At 29.8% G+C, this 23,541-nt stretch overlaps 2 protein-coding genes across 6 annotated transcripts; one reads left to right on the top strand and one right to left on the bottom strand.

Moving 5' to 3' along the window:
- Nucleotides 1-1,180: 1,180 nt before the first annotated feature.
- On the top strand, nucleotides 1,181-5,778 carry TPS5 (trehalose phosphatase/synthase 5). Of its 4 annotated transcripts, none has more exons than XM_020378721.3 (4): nucleotides 1,181-1,526; nucleotides 2,235-4,334; nucleotides 4,612-4,885; nucleotides 5,175-5,778. In XM_020378721.3, exons 2-4 carry the CDS (start codon nucleotides 2,350-2,352, stop codon nucleotides 5,472-5,474), a joined length of 2,559 nt encoding a protein of 852 aa, XP_020234310.1. In that variant the 5' UTR covers nucleotides 1,181-1,526; nucleotides 2,235-2,349; the 3' UTR covers nucleotides 5,475-5,778. The 4 variants fall into 4 exon arrangements, with proteins under 4 accessions (XP_020234310.1, XP_020234301.1, XP_020234287.1 ...); XM_020378712.3 differs by having other exon boundaries at nucleotides 1,181-1,569; XM_020378698.3 differs by having other exon boundaries at nucleotides 1,181-1,685.
- Nucleotides 5,779-13,675: 7,897 nt separating this feature from the next.
- Nucleotides 13,676-22,023, bottom strand: LOC109817921 (Nucleotidylyl transferase superfamily protein). Of its 2 annotated transcripts, XM_020383278.3 has the most exons (11): nucleotides 21,794-22,021; nucleotides 21,526-21,709; nucleotides 21,318-21,387; nucleotides 20,489-20,549; nucleotides 20,315-20,368; nucleotides 17,085-17,241; nucleotides 16,903-16,990; nucleotides 16,269-16,378; nucleotides 15,838-15,944; nucleotides 14,271-14,381; nucleotides 13,676-14,190 (listed from the first exon to the last, which is right to left on the bottom strand). In XM_020383278.3, the coding sequence occupies exons 1-11, from the start codon at nucleotides 21,881-21,883 to the stop codon at nucleotides 14,074-14,076; spliced, it is 1,149 nt and encodes a 382-aa protein (XP_020238867.1). In that variant the 5' UTR covers nucleotides 21,884-22,021; the 3' UTR covers nucleotides 13,676-14,073. The 2 variants fall into 2 exon arrangements, with proteins under 2 accessions (XP_020238867.1, XP_082916399.1); XM_083060273.1 differs by lacking the exons at nucleotides 13,676-14,190; nucleotides 14,271-14,381 and adding an exon at nucleotides 15,411-15,745 and having other exon boundaries at nucleotides 21,794-22,023.
- Nucleotides 22,024-23,541: the final 1,518 nt, after the last annotated feature.

Raw genomic sequence — 23,541 nt, 5'->3', positions numbered from 1 at the left:
TCTTCTCTATTTATAAGTTAGAATGACTATTATTTACAACAATATTTTTAAAAGTTATTTTATAATAAGAGTATTTTTATAATTTTTTTAAGGGTGTTTTAAGATTTTAAAAATTTTAATTTTAAGTTAAATTTATTTTTTAAAAATACCAATAGTTTATTAGACAAATTACAATATAAATTCTTTATTATAAATCTAAAATATTATTTTTGTGTTCAAAATTTTATTTATTATAAATTTTAGTTATAAAATAAATATTTATTTCGTGTATCCCACAAATTGAAATATTATTTCTTTAACAAAATTCATAATAGATTTCATATTTGTGGTAAAAAAAAATATTTATAAGTTAAATATTAACAAAAGTTTAAATTAATATTTACCATAAATTACATTTATTTTATGTAATTTATGAAAACGTGGACGAAAATATATATTGATATACAGCATATGTTTGCATCACATTACTTAAGTACATGAATAACATATATGTCATTTATATAGTTGTAATTTTCTATTATCATGTTTATACATAATTTTCCCCTCTCTTGTATTCTCTTCCAAATATTTGCATGGTAATGTTTAAGATTTGAATGCATATTTGGATTAGCCTGTTTATATATATATATATATATATATATATATATATATATATATATATATATATATATATAATCATTTTTCTACTGTCTCTGAAAAATGTTTTTAAAAATATAATTTTTCAACCAAATATGTTGTGAATGTGAGCCGGAAGAACAAACAGGAATCACTTTGTTCATTAAAAAGCTCTAAAATCTTTTTTAAAGGGCAGATGTTGCGATTTTGTTCACTAATATTGCGCGTGTAATATACTCTAAGCAAATTCTAAGGTCGTGCTTGTCAATAATTTGTACAAAATTATAGTAACATTTTAATACTTAACACAATATATATTGTCTAAGAAACATTATTCACAACAGAATTAACGAGTTATCTCTCTGTGAATATGACCAAAAATAATAATAAAATTAATTTAGTTGAAGCAGTCATTAACCATGTCTAAACGACAATTTAAGGAACCTAAAAACTGCTTAGCTTTAAATTAATTTGATGAGTTAGTTAGAATATATTTGGAGTTTTGGACCTTAAAAACCAGACAAGGCCTTTTTGCAAAGAGGAGAATGAGAAGGGAATATATGCTGGAACCGGAAAAATGGTGGCGTGATTACACGCGCTGTGCTGTGCATTAAGCGTGTATTAGTATTTAGTGATTGCAATGAGGCACCACCGTCACATTTGAGAGGGGGTTAGGTGGAGTTAATCTCTCATTAAGGAAAACTAACCGTGGTTAAGGATGTTGGAGTTCACTGTGTTGGGGTAGTCATGTCATCACACATCACTGAGATGGAGACATAGTGAGAGTGTGTGCGTGTGTTTGAGGGAGGGAGAGAATCAAGTTCTTTGTATAAAGACATCCAATTTGTCGTTAGTTGGGTGTAATAGGCGAAAAATATCACTATGAATTTTCTGTTTTTGTAGGCAAAAAGGTAAGAGAAAAGGGATTCCCAGTTGATGCCATTACTCACTGAGGTGAGTGTGTGTGTGTGAGTGAGTGAGAGAGGGTGTGACTGAGAAAACAAGAATCTTTGGGTGTCTGTCTCATACATCAACTCACACCACCTCTCTCTTGCTTATTGTTTTCAAGGGTAGAATTTTCTTCATTGCTGCTGTGAAAATCTTCTTCCTTTTCTTTCTCTTCTGTTCATTCATCTTTTGGGCTACTTTCTCCTATTTTGAGCTTCTTCGTTATAGTACATTTTTATATATCTTGATGTTCGGATCGATTTAAGTTTTCACGCAGCCATCCTTAACGTTGCTCCAATTCTAAGTGTCTCTGGATGATTTTTATTGTTTGGTAGGTGGTATTGTTAATAATTCTATTAATAGATTCAAATATTCTCTATCTAGGATTTTTTCAAATTGTTGTTGTGGTTGCCTCTTTTGTTGAACGTGGTATTCTTCGAACATAATTTGTCACTAAAGTATACCACTACTGTAAGCCTAGCTGAAGGAGTTCCACTGTTCAAGGGTTAGATTTTAGTTTATATCCCTCGCTGAATTGTTCTCATAAGGATGAACCTGAATTTTTTGAAATCCTGAGGTGTAGAGAAAACATATCAAACTTTTGTTAGGTGATGTTGATTCTGCTGGACTTATTAGTTTAGGTGTATAAATGACATTTAATTTGTTTTCAGATTTCTGAAATTGCATCCTGATTATGGTTGTTTGAGGGACTATGAAGTGGAAAATTGAATAAGCCTGCTTCTGCATCTTGTACACCAAACCAAGGTTCATTTGGCTATCATCAAAATGGTTTCGAGGTCATATTCTAACTTGTTAGATCTTACTTCCTGTGGCTCCCCAAGTTTTGGTCGCGAGAAGAAAAGGCTCCCTCGAGTGGCAACTGTTGCTGGAGTATTGTCAGAGCTAGATGATGAGACCGGCAACAGTGTTGGCTCTGATACTCCATCCTCAGTCTCTCAAGAGAGGATGATCATTGTTGGTAACCAGCTTCCATTAAGGGCACACAGAAAAGACAATGGTACTTGGGAGTTCACATGGGATGAAGACTCGCTTCTTTTGCAGCTGAAAGATGGTCTTGGGGATGATGTGGAAACTGTCTATATTGGTTGTCTTAAAGAGGAGATTGAGCCAAGTGAGCAAGATGATGTTGCTCAGTACTTGCTTGACACTTTCAAATGCGTCCCCACGTTCCTCCCTCCTGAGCTTTTTACTAAATTCTATCATGGATTCTGCAAACAACATCTATGGCCTTTATTTCACTACATGCTTCCACTGTCACCTGATCTTGGAGGTCGATTCGATAGGTCCCTTTGGCAAGCTTATGTTTCAGTGAACAAGATATTTGCGGATAAAGTGATGGAAGTCATTAGCCCTGATGATGATTTTGTGTGGGTTCATGACTACCATCTGATGGTACTCCCAACTTTTTTGCGAAAGAGATTTAACAGGGTGAGGCTAGGATTCTTCCTCCATAGTCCATTTCCTTCATCTGAGATATACCGAACCCTTCCTGTTAGGGATGAACTTCTTAGAGCTCTTCTGAATTCTGACCTTATTGGGTTTCATACTTTTGATTATGCCAGGCATTTCCTTTCCTGCTGCAGTAGAATGCTTGGGATTTCTTACCAATCTAAGCGGGGCTATATTGGTCTTGAGTACTATGGTAGAACTGTAAGCATTAAGATTCTTCCTGTTGGTATTCATATAGGTCAGCTCCAATCAGTCATGAGTCATCCTGAGACAGAAAACAAGGTTGCAGAGTTAAAAAACCAATTCAGAGATCAAATTGTGCTGCTTGGGGTCGATGACATGGATATATTCAAAGGAATCAGCTTAAAACTTTTGGCCATGGAACAATTGCTTTTACAACATCCTGATAAGAGGGGCAGAGTTGTTCTGGTCCAAATTGCAAACCCTGCAAGAGGCCGGGGAAAGGATGTCCAGGAGGTGCAAAGTGAAACTTATGCCACGGTGAAGAGGATAAATGATACATTTGGAAGGTCTGGATACACACCTGTAGTCTTGATTGATACACCACTTCAGAGTTATGAGCGAATTGCTTACTATGTGATTGCAGAATGTTGCCTTGTTACAGCAGTGAGAGATGGGATGAACCTTATACCCTATGAATATGTAATTTGTAGACAAGGAAATGAGAAGATAGATGAGATTTTAGGGACAGACCCTCTCGCTCAAAAGAGGAGCATGCTGGTGGTGTCTGAGTTTATTGGCTGCTCCCCTTCATTGAGTGGGGCAATTCGAGTAAATCCATGGAACATTGATGCTGTTGCTGAAGCTATGGATTCTGCGCTGATGGTCCCGGAGGCTGAAAAGCAGATGCGGCACGAGAAGCATTATAGGTATGTTAGTACGCATGATGTTGCATATTGGGCACGTAGCTTCTTGCAGGATCTGGAAAGGGCATGCAGAGAGCATCTGAGGAGGAGATGCTGGGGAATTGGTTTTGGTTTAGGCTTTCGAGTGATTGCTTTGGATCCAAACTTTAGAAAGCTATCCGTGGAACATATTGTTTCAGCTTATAAGAGGACCAAGCACCGAGCAATTCTTCTGGATTATGATGGTACTATGGTGCAGCCTGGATCAATGAGTACAACACCTAATGCTGAAGCCGTTAGCCTCTTGAACAGCTTGTGCAGGGACACCAAGAATTGTGTTTTCATTGTAAGTGGAAGGGAGAGAAAGACTCTTACTGAATGGTTTTCTTCTTGTGAAAGGATGGGAATTGCTGCAGAGCATGGTTATTTTGTGAGGTATATCCTTTTTCCTTGTGTGTTAGGAACAGGGAGAGTTTGTGAGGTGTAGTATATCCTTTTGCTTGTTTATTTTATTAATTTTAAGAATGATAAAATTTGATTCTTTTTGTCCCAAATTTGATGGAACTGAGGGATCATATTTGGGTTTTCTATATCAAAATAAAATAAATTCACTCTTCCATTTTATGCATGAGAGAATGGCGAGGAAAATCCTTTTCCTTGGCAGAGCTTGCTTATTTACTTTAACTAAAGTTTATCTCTTTTATTTGTCCAGGGCAAATCAAAATGCAGAATGGGAAGCTTGTGTTCCGGTGCCTGATTTTGAGTGGAAACAGATTGCCGAGCCAGTTATGCAGTTATATACGGAAACAACCGATGGTTCTAACATAGAGGCCAAAGAAAGCGCTCTTGTTTGGAATTATGAGTATGCAGATCGAGACTTTGGTTCATGCCAAGCTAAGGAGCTTTTTGATCATTTGGAAAGTGTTCTTGCCAATGAGCCTGTTTCTGTTAAAAGCAGTCCAAACATTGTGGAAGTAAAGCCTCAGGTCGGTTAAAAAAAAATCTTTCCACTTTTGATTTATCTTTAGATTAGTCATATTTGAAGAAGTTTATGCATCTTATAGTTGTGACTTGTGTGGCCACTTAAGACAGAAAGGATCTTTGGATTTGGACCTTATTATAGTTGTGCTCATAACTGTCCCTGAACCATGTTTCAATAACCCTATTATATGCTATGTTAGTCCCATAATTTGAATGCATATTTACTATTTTGGTATTGGATTACTTCTAAGGAACTTGTGTAGATCAGAGAAGTTAATTCTATTTTTTGTGCAGGGTGTGAGTAAGGGTATTGTAGCAGAACGTCTTCTCTTAACAATGCAACAAAAGGGAGTGACTCCCGATTTTGTTCTATGCATTGGGGATGACAGATCAGATGAGGACATGTTTGGGGTGATAATGAATGCAAGGGCATCACTATCTCCAGTTGCTGAGGTGTTCCCTTGCACCGTTGGCCAGAAACCTAGCAAGGCCAAGTATTACTTGGACGACACAAGCGAGATTTTGAGAATGTTGCAGGGCCTTGCCAATGCTTCAGAGATGCCTACTAGAATTTCTTCCTTACCTAGTCATTAAGTTTTTTTTTTTTAAATGTGTAGCAAACATATACTATACTGGGATATCTATATCTTGTGCTAGATTTCTTGATCTATTTTTATTTTGTGGCTGACTTGCCTTCATTTATTGATATCCCAACGTTGTTGCAAGTTGCAACTACCAATAGGTTGTTTTGAAAGTGGATGAATTATTACATGGTGTATTGTACTTGTATTTATTGTTTTTTTGTCTTCCCTATTGGTTCGGACCATTTTGATGTATGATAACGTGATTCTTGATTTGGAATGAATGAATGGTAGGATTGTGAATGCCCTGTATGAAAGTAACATGTCTTGTTGGTATGAATTTTGGTGCTGTTTTTTGGTGATGTGCAAATTGCAGTGAGGGGTGTTTTTCTTTCTTTAGCAAAATTGCACGCACAATTGGGTGCAGAAAGCTGTGGTCACATAAATGTTTTCCGAGGTGGTGGTGATTTCAGAATTTAAAGCGCCTAACATTGCAGGGAAATTTTGTCTCCTTTGCCAGATTGTGGTTCACTTTTAATGCAACTATTATTGGGTATCAGATTCTAGATCACTTTTAATGCAATTAATTTTTTTGTTAGTTACGAACAAGACGAAACTAAACAGACTTTAATATCATCTTTACGTGCCATTTTCTTTCACATTTTAGCAATAGTAATAAATAATCTCATTCTGATTATTATATTTTAATGAAGCAATATTACATGCTTTTTACAGATGTATGGAAAGTAGAAACGAAGTATTATAAATGTTATTGAAATATTAAATACTTTTTTAAAATAGTAGAAATGAGTCTAATTAACACGAAAGATAAGGAATATATTGAGAAATTACGTATTGTCTCTGTCTCTTTTTAGTTGTTGGGTTTTACAAAAGATTGTATTTATTTATGTCAGTTTTAAAGTTTTTAAATAACATTAATTATTCTTTTGTTAATTATATCTTTATTTTTTATCTAACTTTTAATTAATTCACACTTTTACATTAATTATGTATTTATTGTGGAATAGAAATTTAAAAAAATGATATAATAGAAATTTTAAAAACTATTTTATGAAAAACAAGAAAATTATTGCATTTTAGTTTGTTTATAAAAGCATTAAATGATACTTAAAAAAGAAGGGAGGAAATAATATTTTAATATAATTTAAAATATTAGTTATATTTTCAATTGTGCTGAAAACATAAACATTATTTATTTCTATGTCTAATTTTTTTGTTATATTTTTGTTCTTTTTAATATCTTTAAGGTTTTATACATAAAATAGGAAATACAATAATTCTTTTCACTCTTCATAAAATAGTTAGGCTTAAATATGTTTTTAGTCCCTCAAATTTAAGACAAATTTGTTTTTGGTCATTCAAATTTAAAACTTTTATTTTTAGTGCCTGTAATTTTCAAAAATCTTATTTTAGTCCCTTAGGTCAATAACATATTTGAAAGTGACTAATTAAGATAGTTATGCAATATCAACCAGATTTAATGTGATATTTTCACTAATAGGGACACCAATAGGTAAATTTTATGCAATAATGTTTGATAAATTTTTTAACAAAATTTGAATATAAGGACTAAAATAAGATTTTTTGAAATTACAAGGACTAAAAATAATAATTTTAAATTTGAGAGACCAAAAATAAATTTACCCTAAATTTGAGGGATTAAAAACATATTTAAGCCAATGTGTAAATAAATAAATAAAAATTGTAAGTGGAAAATGAAGATATATTGAAAAAATAATTACAGTTATCTTATACTTCAAAAATAATATATAATTAGTATTTTAGCCTATGTAATACACATGTTAAATATTTATTATACATAATTAAAATTTATATAAATAGATATTTTTAAGCATACAAATTATATTTTAAATTTTTTATAACTAGTTTATATTTTTGGACAATATTATTTTTATTGATTGATAATTTATTTTTAAATATTAAAATTTAATTCATAAATAATTATGCTAAATAAAAATCAAATTAAAAAAGAAGTTAAAAAAAATTATAAACTCCTTTTTATTGAAAATAAAATTTCTAAAAATACTTTCAAGTAAGATAAAAATTTATTTTTTAATATATAGAGATTGATTTTTTATTTTTTATTTCTCTGAATAACACAGTTAAAAATAAACGAAAAGTGCAACAAAGATAGCCTATGAGGCTATGACCTACCGTGGCTAACTATCCTTAAACTAGGTAATTAGCTGCCACGAGTCTACTGATAGTTAGTAGTAGTTACAATATCTTACTGCAGCATGCTTAATTTTTTTTTCTTTTCTTTTAATCTCAATCATGATATTCAAACTTTAAGAATATTTGAATAATGTTCCACAAGACAGCACAACTGGAAAGTTTCGACACATGTAATGGAGAATCCTTATTCGTAAAAAATGCATTTAATTCAAATATATTTGTATAATAATATTTTTATTTATACTAACAATATTAGTATGCATAATGATTTTTATAAATACATAGTATAACTTTTTTTAAGGGAAAATACATAGTATAACCTAACATTGGAAATAAAATATTTAACATAATGCATGATATTTTTAAGGAAAAGTTATCGTGAAGTGATTAAAATTTGATTATAAATTAATCTAATAAAAAAATTTATTTGTTTTAAACAGTGGTTTCAGTTTGCGGATATACTCAATTTGCATTGCAGTTAAATGGACCAATTTATGTACCTACGCAAATAGCAATGTTTAACAAACTCATTTGAAAAAAAATCAAAAACTAATTCAAATACCAATATTTCTAAACTTTCTAGGAAGATTGTCTGAAAATACTCTTTTGTAATGAAAAAAAAATGTACAAATATTTCTATATAAAAAAATTTATAAAAAAAAAAAAACTCATTTAAGTTTGGGTGCCAGTTAGATAGGCTAACTAATGCATTGATGCGCAAAGTTTGGCCAAAATAATTCACCAGGTAGTGCAAATATCTTTTTTTCCCTTCTAATTTTAAGAAAATTAAAATATTTTTCTACAGTTTATATTTTGTATTATTATGGCACAAATGAGGGTATTATCCTCAGCCGAAGTTGTAAACGATAGGATACATGCATTGATTGGTTGGTAGGCATGACTATCCATGAAAAGATGGTTTCCCAAACATAGCAAGCCAACTCCACCATAATTGGAACACGTTGCATCACCAAACACTTTTTCAATAGTGATTTTTCATCCTCTGAAAACTGCATCAATCTCATCCACTGATTTTATTTTACTATAAAATAAATTAACATTTTGAAATTAAATTTTTTAATTTTAAGGGTCAGATATGGAACTGCACATGGTGATTTTAAATGGGTTTGCTCAACTCATCTTCCTTTTTGATGAGTAAATAAATCTTAACAAAATTAATAGACTTTAAGTTTGATGGGTTAAGTGAGTTGATTCATTAAATTAAAAAAAAATTATTAATATCTTTTTTTAAAATTTATAATTTTCCAACAAGTCAATTAATGATCTAAATATAAATAAATAATATTTATTGTAATATTTATGTATCAAGTTGTTCAGTGATTTAAATAAAAAAAATAAAATATAATAATACAATTCAAATAAGATGATCAAAATGATACCATTTAAACATATAATATTACCATTTAAGTAACATAGACAAGTGGTCTAATGACATCATTCAAATTAAAAATACAAAATAAAATATTATTCATTTTTTAGAGTTTCCTTATTGAAAATAAAAAAAAATATTTCAAAAGTATTTCTAAATTTATATTTAAACAAATTCTAAATTTTAAACAAGTTAGATAGGTCAATTTAGTTTGAATAGGTTTGACTCGTGAGTTATGTGATTTGATCTTGGGTTAAAATTATCATAATTTGAATTTTTTCAACCAGACTTATTAGCTTAAACCTATGATGAATCAAGTTGATTCATTGGTTTTCTTCTCAAGTTGACACCTCTATATTTGTACTCTTTTATATTTTCATTAATATTGTAAAATGATAATTAAAATAAAATATTTTTAAAAAAATAAACAAAATGAAATAGTATAAATATTTAAGAAATCTTATATTTAGGGACAAAGAGAGTATATAATAAGACCTACTCATTCTTTATGTAAGTATTTATTGGTCTATAAATAATACAAATCATATTTATGGGTGAGAAAATTATGGTTAGAATTAAGTGTTGATTTATTAAACCATTATTAAAACCATTTAATTTAAAAGATATTTTTAAACAAAAATCAAAACTAACTAAATTATAAAGAATTGAAAAAAAAAATAAGAAGTGGAAATTGTTTAACTGAAACATGAGTATCGGAAAAGAAGTGACTAGACTGAATCAAATATAAGAAAATTAGGTAAGAGGACATTTTTTTTATTAAAATGTAGAGTTTAACAACTAAGCTAAAATGCTTATATGCATTTCAACTATTGATACTAATAACTCTAGTTTCAGAAATTAAAATTATAGCAAATTTCTTAATACTAATTTCAAAATCTTAATACAGAAATTAAAGAAAATGACCCAACCGAAAAATTAATTGGAACATGCTGACCAAGGTTTTCAGGGCGGGGACACTATTTAAGAAATAAAAAAAATTATTAGAAAGTGTACCACTAATTTTTTTTAAAAAAAAATTATGATATTAATATAAAATGTTTACTGTGAGAATAGGAGAAGCAAAATGAACTGAACTTACACAAATTGCACCAAAATTTAAATAAAAAAAAGTTCATCTGAATACATTAGTTTAAACAAATTAAGTTTAACTAATTTTTTTTCATTGAATTGATTTATAATATAAAAATTTGAATTGAATTATAATTCAAATTGCATTGAAATATTATGATAATTTGAATTGAACTGTTTTGATCAATTTAAGACAAATTCATCAACTTTATTTTATTTAAATTTCTCAAAAAAAAATATAAAAAATATAGTGTGAAATAGACTCGATAAGTTTCAAGCTTAAAAATTAATGACACAACATAATCTAATTGGCCTTCTAGATCTGATCAAATTTACACTACTTTTTTCGAATAACTTTTTTTCAAAGTTTAAACCACTGGGTTATTGGACTAACCCATCAATAGACAATTTTAGACACATTTAAATTTTACCTTTTTAAAAAAGTAGTTCAATTTTTGTAGTTTTGTTTAATTTTGTTTTACAAATAATTTAATTTTTTATAGTGTAATTTAGTTAAAAAAATTTGTCCACTCTTAGTCGGTCACTAATGATTGATTTCTGTTGAAAATTATAAGTACATATAAAGAAGATATTCCTTAATTTTCTAATATAATTTATTTTATATAAATTGTTATTACTTATACTAACTATTGTTAGTATGTACGACTGCAACTTTCATGATATATAATGTAACTTTTTAATATTAAAAAAAAAAACTTTTTATTTTAAATTTTTAAACCAAAACTTGCAGGAGTCTCAAATCTGATTAGCAAAAATCACTTGCGCTTAGTAGTAGAGTTGAGAATAGTGTGCCTTAGGTTCAAACTATCTTTCCATCGTTGTAATTTCTACCAATAAAAAAATCTGATAAACGATATCCAAATTAGTTAATCATAAAATATAAATTATAGCCGCAACCGCAAAGAAGGAGCAAATTCTGTCGGTTTCACATATATATACTATCATTAAGGATAAGATTATATATAGGATTAAGTTCTTTAATTTTTGTGCGTATAGTTTATAGTTTATAATTCACTGCCCTAGAAGAAGGTCAATAAATTATAAATCACTGCCCTCAATTTTTTAAATTTTATTAATGTAGAATTTTAGAAGCATTCACGTGTTGTAGTGTTTTGGTATGTAGCAGACACTGTTCCACGTCACCTTTTGGTGGCCCTGAAAGGACACTGTTCCACCATGTCTCTTTATCTTTGTTCCATAGCCATAACCTTGCATTCACATTTGGCAGTGAAAGAGATGGTGGCATTCACGAGATATGAAGTGGAAGGAAGTGGTGAAAAGCTTGCAATTGTTTTAGCGTTATGTGTGAGCCTTTCTCTTGTTGCATTCATCGTCCTCTTCTGTGCAGATGGAGTGCCCAAAGACTCCAAGAGAGCCTCTGAAGACAACAACTGCCGCAACGGCGGTTCTGTCTGCGGTGGTGGCTGTGGTTCAGCCTGTGGCGGAGGCTGCGGTGGTTAAGGAGAGTATCTATATTATATTATATTATATTATATTATATTATATTGCCACATGCTTCTCTTCTGTTTTTTTCTCTCCAGGATAGGATGCTATGAAATCATTGTACCACCCAACCAAGTAAATGCGTGAAATCAAATCACTTCTTGTCTTTTTTTATTATTGCTTACTCACAAATAATATACTACTACATTTAATAAAAATAATAAAACAAACCACCAAAGAGAAATTATATCATTTAAAACAAAATATGTATATTATTTTCAAATTAGAGGAACGACAAACGGAAAGTGAGCTTTGGATCTACGAAAAAGGAGACGAGTTTCAAATTAAAATTGGTCCAACTTCTAACAAATAGACAAATTACAATTTAAATTTTCACCAAGAGAAATATTTATATTTTTTCTCCACGTTGTCTCTCATGAAATATTGTTATGAAAATAATATATGTTTAAGAGATAATAGTTTACATATCGTTAAGTAATCACAAATTGTTGTATATGATAAATTTATGATTTTTACAATAATTATTAACCTAAAATTTCTTGCACTATAATGAATAATCATTAAACTCAATAATTAATATGTTAGGTTAGTTATTTCAAAAGTTTTTTTTTCCGAGTTAGAATAATCACTGTTATGGAAGGCAAGGTATAAAGAAGACCTCGAGGGTTTGATTACATATTCATTTAATCTTGAGTATGTGTTATAAATATTGGGTTGTTCTTTTCTCAATACAAAAAATCTAATTTTTAAAAAAGTTTAAATTGAGTATCAAGACTTCAATACATTAAAAAATCTCAAGCTAGTATTGTTATAAGAGATTACAAATGATGCGTTTTTTCAAAAAGTTAAAACATCATAATTTAATACATGAACACCTTAATCTATTGAGAAAGTAGATTTTGACGCCTACTTTGTTTCAATCGGTTACCAAATGATTTAGTCACTTATATTACGCTTAAATCAAACATCGGTGTTATAAAAAAAACACTTTAATCAATTATGCAGTAGTTTAGTTAAATACAAGAAGCAAAAAAAATCACTTTAATCTATCATAAGGTAGTAATTAATTGCAAAATTGTGTAGCAACGAAAATAGCTTCTTCTTCTTCTTTTTTTCTTTCTAAATTTGTTTGAGTTGATTTAGAGCTTTGACGAATCTTACCTTACACCATATAAATATAATTGCAATGAATATAATGAGAATCAGTGATCAAGGACTCTAATATCTATTGCATTCAAGTGTTGAGAAATGAGTGTGTGCTTTCAAGTTGTAATCCCTATCACAAAGATTGACTTCAACAATATCTTTCTTTAAATTGCAAGGAGGGTGAGGTATATTTCTGTATTGTATTGTGGATGGGGAATCCTAAAAGACTCGGGGTGCAAGAAATGTACTTTTTTTCTTTTGTGTATGAGGACTAGTTGGCATAAACCATGGATTGTTGACACAAAAACTACAACAAATCAAGGGATTTAGCTCAATCCTCACACCATCACACTAGAGAGACCGTCTTGCCTCGAGCTATATAAGTAAGACTTACAAGCCTATGGGGATGGACACTATAATTTAGTACACTTAACCTTCTATTGCACACATTGAAAATTTCATAATAATTGAAAATTGCAACAGTGGCTGGGAATGAGATGGTAACTCAAGCAAAGGGATGAAGGTTCAGCAAGATTGGAGGCTCCAAACATGAGGTTGTTTTCCTCTTATTTTTGGTTTTCTGCTGTTCATTGTTGCTTGGGTTGGATTCTTCACCGAAGGAGGAGCATTAAGGATCGAGTCTTGATACTTACAGAATAAGCTCCTTTAGGAAACCCAATAATCATGAAGAGGAAGAGGGTGAAGGGAATCAAAATAGACACAAGCACATTTAAAAATATCAACATTCCTACCCCATTCCTAATTTTGGCACTAAATAAAACGAATCCGATCAAAGTAAAGAAACCCGTCAAAGTCAAAACAGATTCAGACAAGTACCCACAAGTTTGAGTGCATTTGACATGTCTACTCTTCTTGCAGGGTAAAGATTTAAGATACGAACATTCTTCTCAAACTCCACTAACTAAAACCATCGTATCTACATCATATCCTTCACTCTTTCACAATACACACTAACACAAATCAAAGTCATCTACGGTGCACAGAGACATTATTGTCTTTTACAGCTACAAAAAACTAAGCATGGACACTATACAGACATATCTCCCTTTCGGATTAGGAGTGTTGTGTCTCATGCATGAATATTCAGTACATGTTTTACACATACGGGACTTCATGTATTATGAATCAAGTGTCGTGTCTTCGCCCTGAAAAGTACTTCTGTTTATTCTATAACAAAATAGTATGACAATGATAGTTCAAATAACATTCCTGCTCCCTCTCTTTTGTGTTGGTGATTTCATCCTTGATTAGTCAATAAAATTATTTACATCCCACTTCTTTTTCTTATTTCAGTGGAAGATATATCCATGCGGAACTGTTCGGCTGGAATGGAGATGAACATGTCTTTCAGTTCTTCTGGAACATCGATATCGTCTAGAACCTGCAAACCACACAATGGCCTCACTAATACTAACGTAAAAATATCAAATTTAGAGTTACTATTTTCTAATGCATTAATACCTTGAAAGCACCATCTACATTCCGACCACCCACAAGGAAAGTGCATCCTGTTTCTTTACAACCAACAAGAATCTTCAGCATCTTGTTGTAGTCACCATCATAGTATTTAGGCTGCAAAAGTAACACGCAAGTGTATGAAGATATTAATTAATAAAATTCATTGAAGCAACAAGGAAAGTACACTTATTCTTGCTACAAAGAAAATAAAAAGTGGGAATTTTGGAACTGAACAGGTCAACTCGTACACCCTTCAGACTTTTGGCTTGACATCCACAATAAAGCAGCAGAGACAGGAAACAGAGAATGAGACATTTCTTGTTTCTTCCTATTGGCCAGTTTGATTTGAGAAAATATAGTCATTTTTTATTCACTTTTATTTACAAAAATGTTACCTTGTTTTATTATGTTTCTCGATTATAAAAGTTTGCATGGGAAGACAATAAAAAGTTGTTTTTACTAAACTTCGATATATAAAAAGTTTTCACAAAAAGTTTGATATATATCAGTAGGTTTCTAAACTTTTTTAAAATATTTAATTAGGCTCCTAAACTAAAAAATATATGTAATGGAGTCCTTGATCTTCTACATCGTTTGCAATTGGGTCCCTAAAACTAACACTATTTTTCTGATGGCTGCAAGCCGTCATAAACTAATTTCAAGGACATTTAAATAAATTGTAGAAGAGCAAGGACCTAACTATAATTTTTTTAGTTCAGAGACCTAATAAAAAACTTTCAAAAAGTTCAAAGACTTAGCAATGTATTCAACCTATTTTCTTACACATATTTGATAATAGAAACTAAAATAAATAAATAAAACATTTTCTCAAACTAAAACGACCCACATGTTTCCTTTTCTTTTTTAATCCTTTGGATTTTATATAAACATATTTATGTTCACTGCTGAAGTTATACTATTTCAAATCACAACACTACTAAGTTTCTTTTTCTATGAGTATCCCCCGAAACCAAAATATATACCATAATATAATAGTTAAAGTAGTCAATATGGTACGTAGGTCCCTATTCAAAATCAGTCAATCTAACGGAAATGTTCCTTATCTCCATTAATCTAACTCATTATCTTTAAGGAATAAAAACAGTTTCAGAGTGCCAGACAAACTACACATATTGGGAAACATTTTTAAACAAAAATACACAATTGTTTGAAAAAAATCAGTCCACTTCACGAATGTCATGACATAAACCACAGAACTGCAGATTGATATACAATGGAATAGGGAAACGTTAGACAGTCAGATTGATCTACCCCCTTCACCTATAAGAAAATGGCATAAGCAATATGTTTTCTGAAATAACATTCTAATGAATAAAACGTGCTTTTCCACGACAGCAAAAGCATTCTCCAAAGTAAAATATAAAATAAATCGAGGGGCAGTGAAACTATTCAGCAGAAACCAGGGATTGAGCTGCTTTACAAAACTGAGGTTACATCCTCAGAAAGCATGCCAAACACTACTAATGAAACAATCAAGTATTAAAGAAGTGCAAGACATGACATGGTGAAAATCATGTAAAATTAATCCAAGCAGCAAGTAATTTCATACATTAATAAGCCTCACTGCTGTGTCAGCACCAATTACAAAAGCACTGCCTGGAAAAAGTTCAGCCTTCTTATAAAAATAAGGCTGATTGGATATAATTACTGCCTTTCCTGCCATTGGAGAAATCATTTACTAGTTTAGGGGGCGCATTAAACAATGACAAACTAAGCACTGAGAAAAAGTATTAAACTCCAAGTATCATATTGTTATATGAGCTTATCCTAAATTTTTTAACTAAAAACAAGACATGAATCCCGTTCAGTATTCACTGCGCAAATAGAAAGGTAAGAACCCATTGTTGGATATAAAAATGGAAGCAGAGTCCCCTTCATAAATTGGTACATGAAATGATACTTAAGAAACTTGTGCATTTATAAGTTTAAGACCTATGCACTTTTAATATAGAACCTGGAATAATCAAAAAAGAATCTCACCAACTTTTTCAAATTGCTTAATGCGATCTTTGATCTGAGACACTGATAACGGAGGTTTGTCTGCATTGATTGCAGATATTTCAAAGCAAGGATACCCATCACCACAAATGCTGCATAGATGCATTCTTAATAAGAGAAATATTAAAATAAAATTGTGAACAAAAGAAATGAAGTTTAAATAAATCATCATGCGTACAAATATCCGATCCTAATTAGATTATCAGAATCTCAAAATAGATTGATACTGAAGAAAAATATTACTTTCTATAATATAATGTAAATTTTACACTCGCCCAATCAGTTACGATATTTCATTATAGTGTTGACACAATATCAACATCTAAATGTCCTAGTTAAAATATCTTTTTACTGTAGTGGTAGCTACTTGTAATAAATAACATTAAGATTACAACAAATATCAATATAATTGAATATTTTATATTAACTTCTAAAAGCAAATTAAAAGAGTAGCTTCATGAAAGGCACATATCTATAACAAGCATATTAAAATATAACCAGAAAAAAAAATAAGAAACAAGTAATTCATATTTTATGACCAGTGAAAATCCATTAGATTAACCTTCTTTTTTTTTTAAATTGAGTTTTTTTTAACAAAAAACACAGATTTATCTACCGAATAGCAACTTCCATAAGCTTGATATGCCCATCGTGTAATGGATTGAAAGAACCAGGCATTATTATTTTCCTTTCGGATGGTGTCTCTGCAACCAAAAGATTAAAAGTTATAAATAAGTAGAATGTAAATGTAACTGTATCAATAATTAATATTGCTCCTGCTCAGAGTTTTAGCCATACCATTTGCAAATGGGTAAATTTTAAAGCATATTTGACCATTTATAAGTTGTTCTAATTGTTGATCTTCATTGAATTGTGTTTCACATTCATCGGATACATCTGATTCACTCAACACAGAAACAGATGTTGCTGAAACTTTGCATGCATTTGCAATTGCCTAGAACCAGAACAGAAAAGGGAGCAAAAAGAAAGCCAAATCAAATTAAGATTTTAAAACAAATATGCGGTAAAGAATAAACTAAGGGGGGTGTATTGGATTAGGATTTTAAAGGACTTTTTTAGTTAAAAAAAATCCTGCGGATTTTAAAAGACTTTGCAGGATTTTCATTACTTTTAAGATTTTGCAAGATTCTACAAGACTTAAAATCAGGATTTTAATGGATTCTGCAAGACTTTTAAATTAGGATTTTAATGGATTCTGTGGGATGTTGTGGAGTTTTGACATTTGATAAGATTTAAAAAAAATTATACATTCAAATTTAAAAAGAGTTAAAGATAAAAATAATAAATAAAAAAAATAATGTCTAGATAAATAATAATAATAATTCTCTATAATATTCTATCCTCTTTTTATAGCATCCACTATCAATTGTAACAATTCATCGGAATCATCCTTAATCCAAGCTTCATAGTTTTCTTTCTCTTTTCATTTTTCTTTATTATTTCCTTGTGAATCTCCCATTTGAATTACTAAAACAATATATGTTAAAAAATAGTTATATAAATAATTACGGATAATAGACAAAATCAATAAAATTATATTATTATTTTTAGAAGCACACCATCATACAAGATCGAATATATTTTTGCTATCCAAATGGATCAAATACCTCAGTTATTATAAAAAAAATGTAAAAACGAAAATATAGAAACATAAGATAATTTTTTATATAAAAAAATTAGTATATTCGATACTGAAAAAATATTTAGATATATAATTTTTTTATATAAACAGAAGTATTTAGATATAGAGAATATATATATATATATATATGATAATTTTTAACGATATTTATAAATATAAATTATTCTAACAAATATTTTAACAATATTTTCTTTTTTAAAAAATAAGTTAATGAAGGCATAAATCCTAAACCCTAAAAAATTAGATATTGCAATGTCTTATGTTAATTTTCTTTTTTTAAAATATAAAAAATCTTAATTTCATAATATAAAAATAAAAAAGAAAAATTCATAGTAAAAAAAATAAAATAATTGTTGAGTCATAAAAGGAGGAGGGATAAGAGTAACAAATTCAAGGGAAAGAGAGAATTCGCAATTTTTATGCTAAGAGGGTTCTTCCCCCTAAGATCCATTTTTATCTCATTCTACTCACAAAAACCCTAACAAATTTATCTTTTATTTATATATATGAGATTATGATATCAATTTCATCTTTCACCTTTTTCTTTTCTTAACGTGTGTCATAAAAAAAAATTACCACTTAAAAGTTAAAATTTCAAGTATTTTTTTGTGTTATATAAAGAAACAAATTCAACTACATAGAATAAAATAAAGTAAGTCAATTAAAGAGAACGAACAGAAAAATAAAACAAGTCAATGACACTATCATTTACATATTAGAGTTTCACAAAATAGGAGAATGGTATGAGAATAGTATTATATATGAGCAATGAACAATAGTGTAGTATTATTAGTAGAGAAAAAATGGAGAAGACATGAGCATAGAAAAAAAAGATGAAAAACTCACTTGAAAATTCTTAAAACACTTGAAAAATCATTTCAAACAATCCTTCAAAATCCGATGGGTTTGGATGGGATTGTTTTATGAATCTGGTATTTATAGATAACACTAGAAAGTCTTTCAAAATCCCTCTCACACAACAATCCTTTAAAATCCTTAAATTTTTGAATACCAATGGATTATTTTTAAGTTGTAAAAAATCTCAAATGAATACCAGTGGATTTTAATGGACTCTTTAAAAAATCCTAAAAATCCAGATTGAATACCACTGGATTGTTTTTAAGTGACATAAAATCCTGATTGAATACCAATGGACTTTTTTACTCAAAAAAAGTCTTTTAAAATCCTACGAAATCCTAAACCAATACACCCCCTAAGTTTAGCTTCCAAACAGTAACTCCACCTATGTGTTCATAGTCAGTCCCAGGTCCCGGTTAAGGAGGAGGGTTGTGTTAGGTCCTTGGCAGCCAACATAAAACTTGCAAATATATCTAACATAGATCATTCATGACAGCTTTCTGCTAATGCTAAGTTGTTAACCCGGAACTAGTGTGCTGTATCACTCAAGTATAGCATCAAATGAGCTAGAATCGCAACATTGGTGCCAGATGTACCGTGAAGTGAACAAGGGTCCTTACATTTTTTGTAGATGGATGTAGGTAAAAGCAGAAGCTACTTCAGAAATGCTCGATCAGATTTGCCACTTGGAATATTAGTACTTTTACAGGCAAGTATATGGAAGTGGTGGATACCATGATTCGGAGGAGAACTAACATTATGTGCCTACAAGAAACTAAATGGGTTGGAGAAAAGACTGGGAGATAAATGCTACAGGTTTTAAGCTTTGGTACATAGGGGAAGTTAGAGGAAAGAAAGGTGTGGGTGTGGGTATTGTGGATGAAACCAGTCCAAAATCAGGTAAATCATCCAAAACCAATTTAAATTGGTTTGCTTAGGATCTTTTGTTAATTGAAACAAACCCAATATTAGATTATTGATATAATTCTAACGTAATATTATGATGATAGATAATCATATTTATTATATTTATTTAGTTTCTAATTGTATTTGCTAATAGATATTATTGTTTATTATTAGTTTTGAATGTTATAACATATTTGATTTAATTTCATGTTTAATTTTGAATATATGTTGAGTGATAACATTTATAAGTGAAGTTTAATTTTTAATATTATGAATATTATGTCATTTTTTGTTTAATATTTCTTAAAATATAGTATTAAAGATTAAAATAATATTATTTAACTATTAGTTTATTGTTAGCTTTGAAATATTGTATGGACCATGTCCATAGAACCAAAAAAAATTACAATTAGATCACTGAACCTTGAACCACTACTCTCACAAGTTTAATCATCTATCCAATTTTATTCTCATTTAACAAGATCTCCTGTGTTCTTATACATAATCTTTAATAGTAATATTAATAAATAAAGATAACTCTTGAGTGCAAATAAATAGCAGAACAAAAATATTCACAACTTTTTTCACACCTGCCACACACCTTGATCAAAAGAAGACTAGAAACTCTATCCTCTTCTTCTCGAGTGCGATGCCCCTAAAATTTAAGTTTGTAGAATAAATAAATATAAATCACATAAATAATATAGAATATATATACTCTTATCACATGATTAGCAACAAGTTAGGAGTAAAACATTGGAACAAATAAGAGTACCTTAGTCAAGGTCACTCTTGATATCCAAAGTTGGTCAGCTGTCCTTGTTGACATATAAAATCTGCAAATGAACATAAAAGTAAAAGAAAAGAAGTTCAGGGATTAGTCTTCTCCCAAAATCACATTCAGGAGAGGAGGGGGAGCACAGTTGTGCAATCCGGAAATAGCCTCTTCAAAGAAAATGTGAAAATTAACAAGATCCAGAGAGTCATGCAATCGTACAGTTATGCCAAGAATTGCCTTCTACTAATACAACTTCACAAAAGTTATACCCTCACATGAAGCCATGGGCAATAGCAAGAGGACAGTGAAAATACATTATATCTGCGATAATAATAAGCCCATGTAGATGATAAGTTTTTTATCAATTTTAATTGCTGTTCAAAAGGTCCCAATCCAGCAGCTTTACTCTATTTTCTTAAATTCCCACCCAACTTCTCAGTGTCTACAAACCCAAGCATGTTATTTAACCCACCCCTGTTCTCATCAGAAGTAGAATTCACCTATTGCAATCCATGTGGTAGTTTCAAAAGGTGGTGCTCGGTTAATCGCACAATACTAGCTTGCAAAAGTTAATTTCTTGCCACAAATAGGAAAATAACTCTATAAAGGACCAGGGGCACAACATGTTAAAACAAAACTGAATCCCCAAAGCTGATGGCAGTAAGCCTGAGAGGTGGAAACTAATATATATCAATGCAGTAAGGCAATGTCCAGGCCAATGGTAACCTTTTCAGAAGTTAAGTATAACAGAAAATGGGCAGGCTGAAACTGAATACAGTGAGGTTTCACCTACCATTTTTGTAGATAAGGCAAAAGTAGACAATACCTATGTTCCCCAAGTTTTGAACGACTGCTAGCCAAAGAACCAGTGAAACCCACACCAATAACTGGGGATCCTAATCAAAAGGTAAAGGCAGACCAAATCAGCTCGTACTGTTGCATTTTGCACAAATGTTTTGAAGCAAACCAACCAATCATCCATGTTTCACACAGCACATAAATTTACTCAAAAAAAAAAAAAAAAAGTAGTGAACCTGGTTTGGAGAGCTTAAGAGCGCGATTATAAGCCAATGAAGCCATATCTTCAGCTGTCTGTTGGCTACAAAACTGGGACGGAATCTTTCCGAGTAATTGTATGAGAGACATCTTAGAGTAAGGAACCACAACTTCGAGCACAGTATTTGAAGCACCAGGAACAGATAGCAATAAACCTACCACCTGATAACGTTCAATAACTATTGATTCATTCAACACAACACAACACAACACAGTGCAATCAAAATACAGAGAGAAAGAGAGAACCTGAGAAGCTCCGCCGGCGAGATGGAGAACGGCTTGGTAACGCGAGGAGTGAATGGCTTCTACGACGCTTCGGATGCAATTTTCCGTCATTCTCGCTCCCTCAGTTCGTCTTTCCTTCCCCTCTTTCCGATTTAACCATCTGATGTCAAGTCGTTCCCCTCTTTCGGATGCAATTTTCCGTCAGTCTCGTTCCTTCGGTGGGTCAAAAGTTCACTCGATTTCTATTGATTTTTTTTTAAAATATTTATGTTGAATATGTTTTATATTTATAAATTTTAATAAATTTATATCTTATTTTCATTTTAAATTTTTTTATTTAAAATTATTTTTATTTTATATAAAGAAATATCTTATATTAATTTTTAATTTAATATATAATTTTTTTTAATATATTAATCATATATTAAATTAAAAATTAAAAATATAAATAATTAATATCACAAAATAATATATGTAATATATATATATATTAAATATATAATTTAAAATTAATAATATTTTAAAAAAAAATTAAGTTACATATATTACAAATAAATATATTATAATAAGTGGTTACTGTAATTTTTGAAAATGTTCTTTATTCTTTTACGAACAAAATTAATGACAACTTATTATATCATCTTTGTTTTTTTTAATATTTTTCTGATAATATTAATAAAAGTTTGTGTATTAAATATTAAGAAATCATTTTCTTTATCTTGAAAAAAAATGTTAGCCTAATGATAAATAATTAAGAATATATATATATATAATAGTAATAAGTTCAAATTTTATTCCTAACATTATAATTCATATGAATAAAAAATTATTATTTTTAAAATTGACTAAATAAATAAGAAATTATATCTCTTAATTATATATATAAAAAAAGTATCATGTATTAAGAATAATAGCAAAAGAGTATAACAACATCATTTTATAAGGATTGATATATATATTGAATTGAATTTGAGATATATTTTCATCAAATTCAATTAATTTTAATCTGTTTAGATTGATTTTATTTTTTTATTTTTTATTTAAATTAATTAAACAAATTATATTTTAATTAATTTAGATTGATTTATTAAATTTATTATTATATTATATTAGACACTTTATAAAATATATTGTCATGTCATTAACTCTAATTAATAAAATGATAAAAAGAAAACAAATTACATTAGATAAATTATAAAATATATTGTCATGTCATTAACTCTAACTGATAAAATATTTAATATTATAGATTTACTTGTCAATGTTATAAAATATGTTACTAAAAATTTACAAATATAAAATATATTAATTATTAAATTAAAATTGGGAATTTTTATACATGTTCAAAGAGTAAAATGAGATGAAAAAAAGTGACATGCGTGAAAGATAAATACTTGTACAACTAAATGAATTTATCTTCTACTATAAGTCCAAATTTAACGATCCAAATTAAACCTACTAATAAAAAATAAAAAAATATATAATAAGACACTTATTTAAATAGATTAATCAATTAGATTTAGTCTAAAAATTAAATTTTCATATTTTGGCCTTTAACGGCTCAAGAGTAACCTAAGTTCGACTTGATGGTTCAAGGCAACCTCTAGCTCGGCTTGATGCTAACCCATACGTTCAAGACCAACCTATATCTTATTATGGAGATGGTCTTCCTATGTTGACCACTTCAACGATCACTTTCAAGTCCACTACTTTTGAACTGATTTCCTTAGATTAATCACTTTCAAGTTGAACACTTCAAATTGAGCACC

The sequence above is a fragment of the Cajanus cajan genome, chromosome 7 (genome assembly GCF_000230855.2).
Source record: "Cajanus cajan strain Asha chromosome 7, NIPB_CcT2T_4, whole genome shotgun sequence".
In the NCBI taxonomy this organism is placed as follows: domain Eukaryota; kingdom Viridiplantae; phylum Streptophyta; class Magnoliopsida; order Fabales; family Fabaceae; genus Cajanus; species Cajanus cajan.
Note: the sequence above shows the minus strand (reverse complement) of the source record. Positions and strands in the feature narration are given on the sequence as shown.

Bases quoted from the DNA above. Each gene is read 5' to 3' on its own strand.
- TPS5 (XM_020378721.3), top strand. From the start codon at position 2,350: ATGGTTTCGAGGTCATATTCTAACTTGTTAGATCTTACTTCCTGTGGC. The intron at 4,335-4,611 runs GTATATCCTTTT...TTATTTGTCCAG, and splicing joins GAGCATGGTTATTTTGTGAG to GGCAAATCAAAATGCAGAAT. The intron at 4,886-5,174 runs GTCGGTTAAAAA...TTTTTTGTGCAG, and splicing joins TTGTGGAAGTAAAGCCTCAG to GGTGTGAGTAAGGGTATTGT.
- LOC109817921 (XM_020383278.3), bottom strand. From the start codon at position 21,883: ATGACGGAAAATTGCATCCGAAGCGTCGTAGAAGCCATTCACTCCTCG. The intron at 20,369-20,488 runs GTACTCTTATTT...CTTAAATTTTAG, and splicing joins CAAGAGTGACCTTGACTAAG to GGGCATCGCACTCGAGAAGA. The intron at 14,382-15,837 runs GTATGAAATTAC...TTACTTTTGCAG, and splicing joins CAGCAGTGAGGCTTATTAAT to CCTAAATACTATGATGGTGA.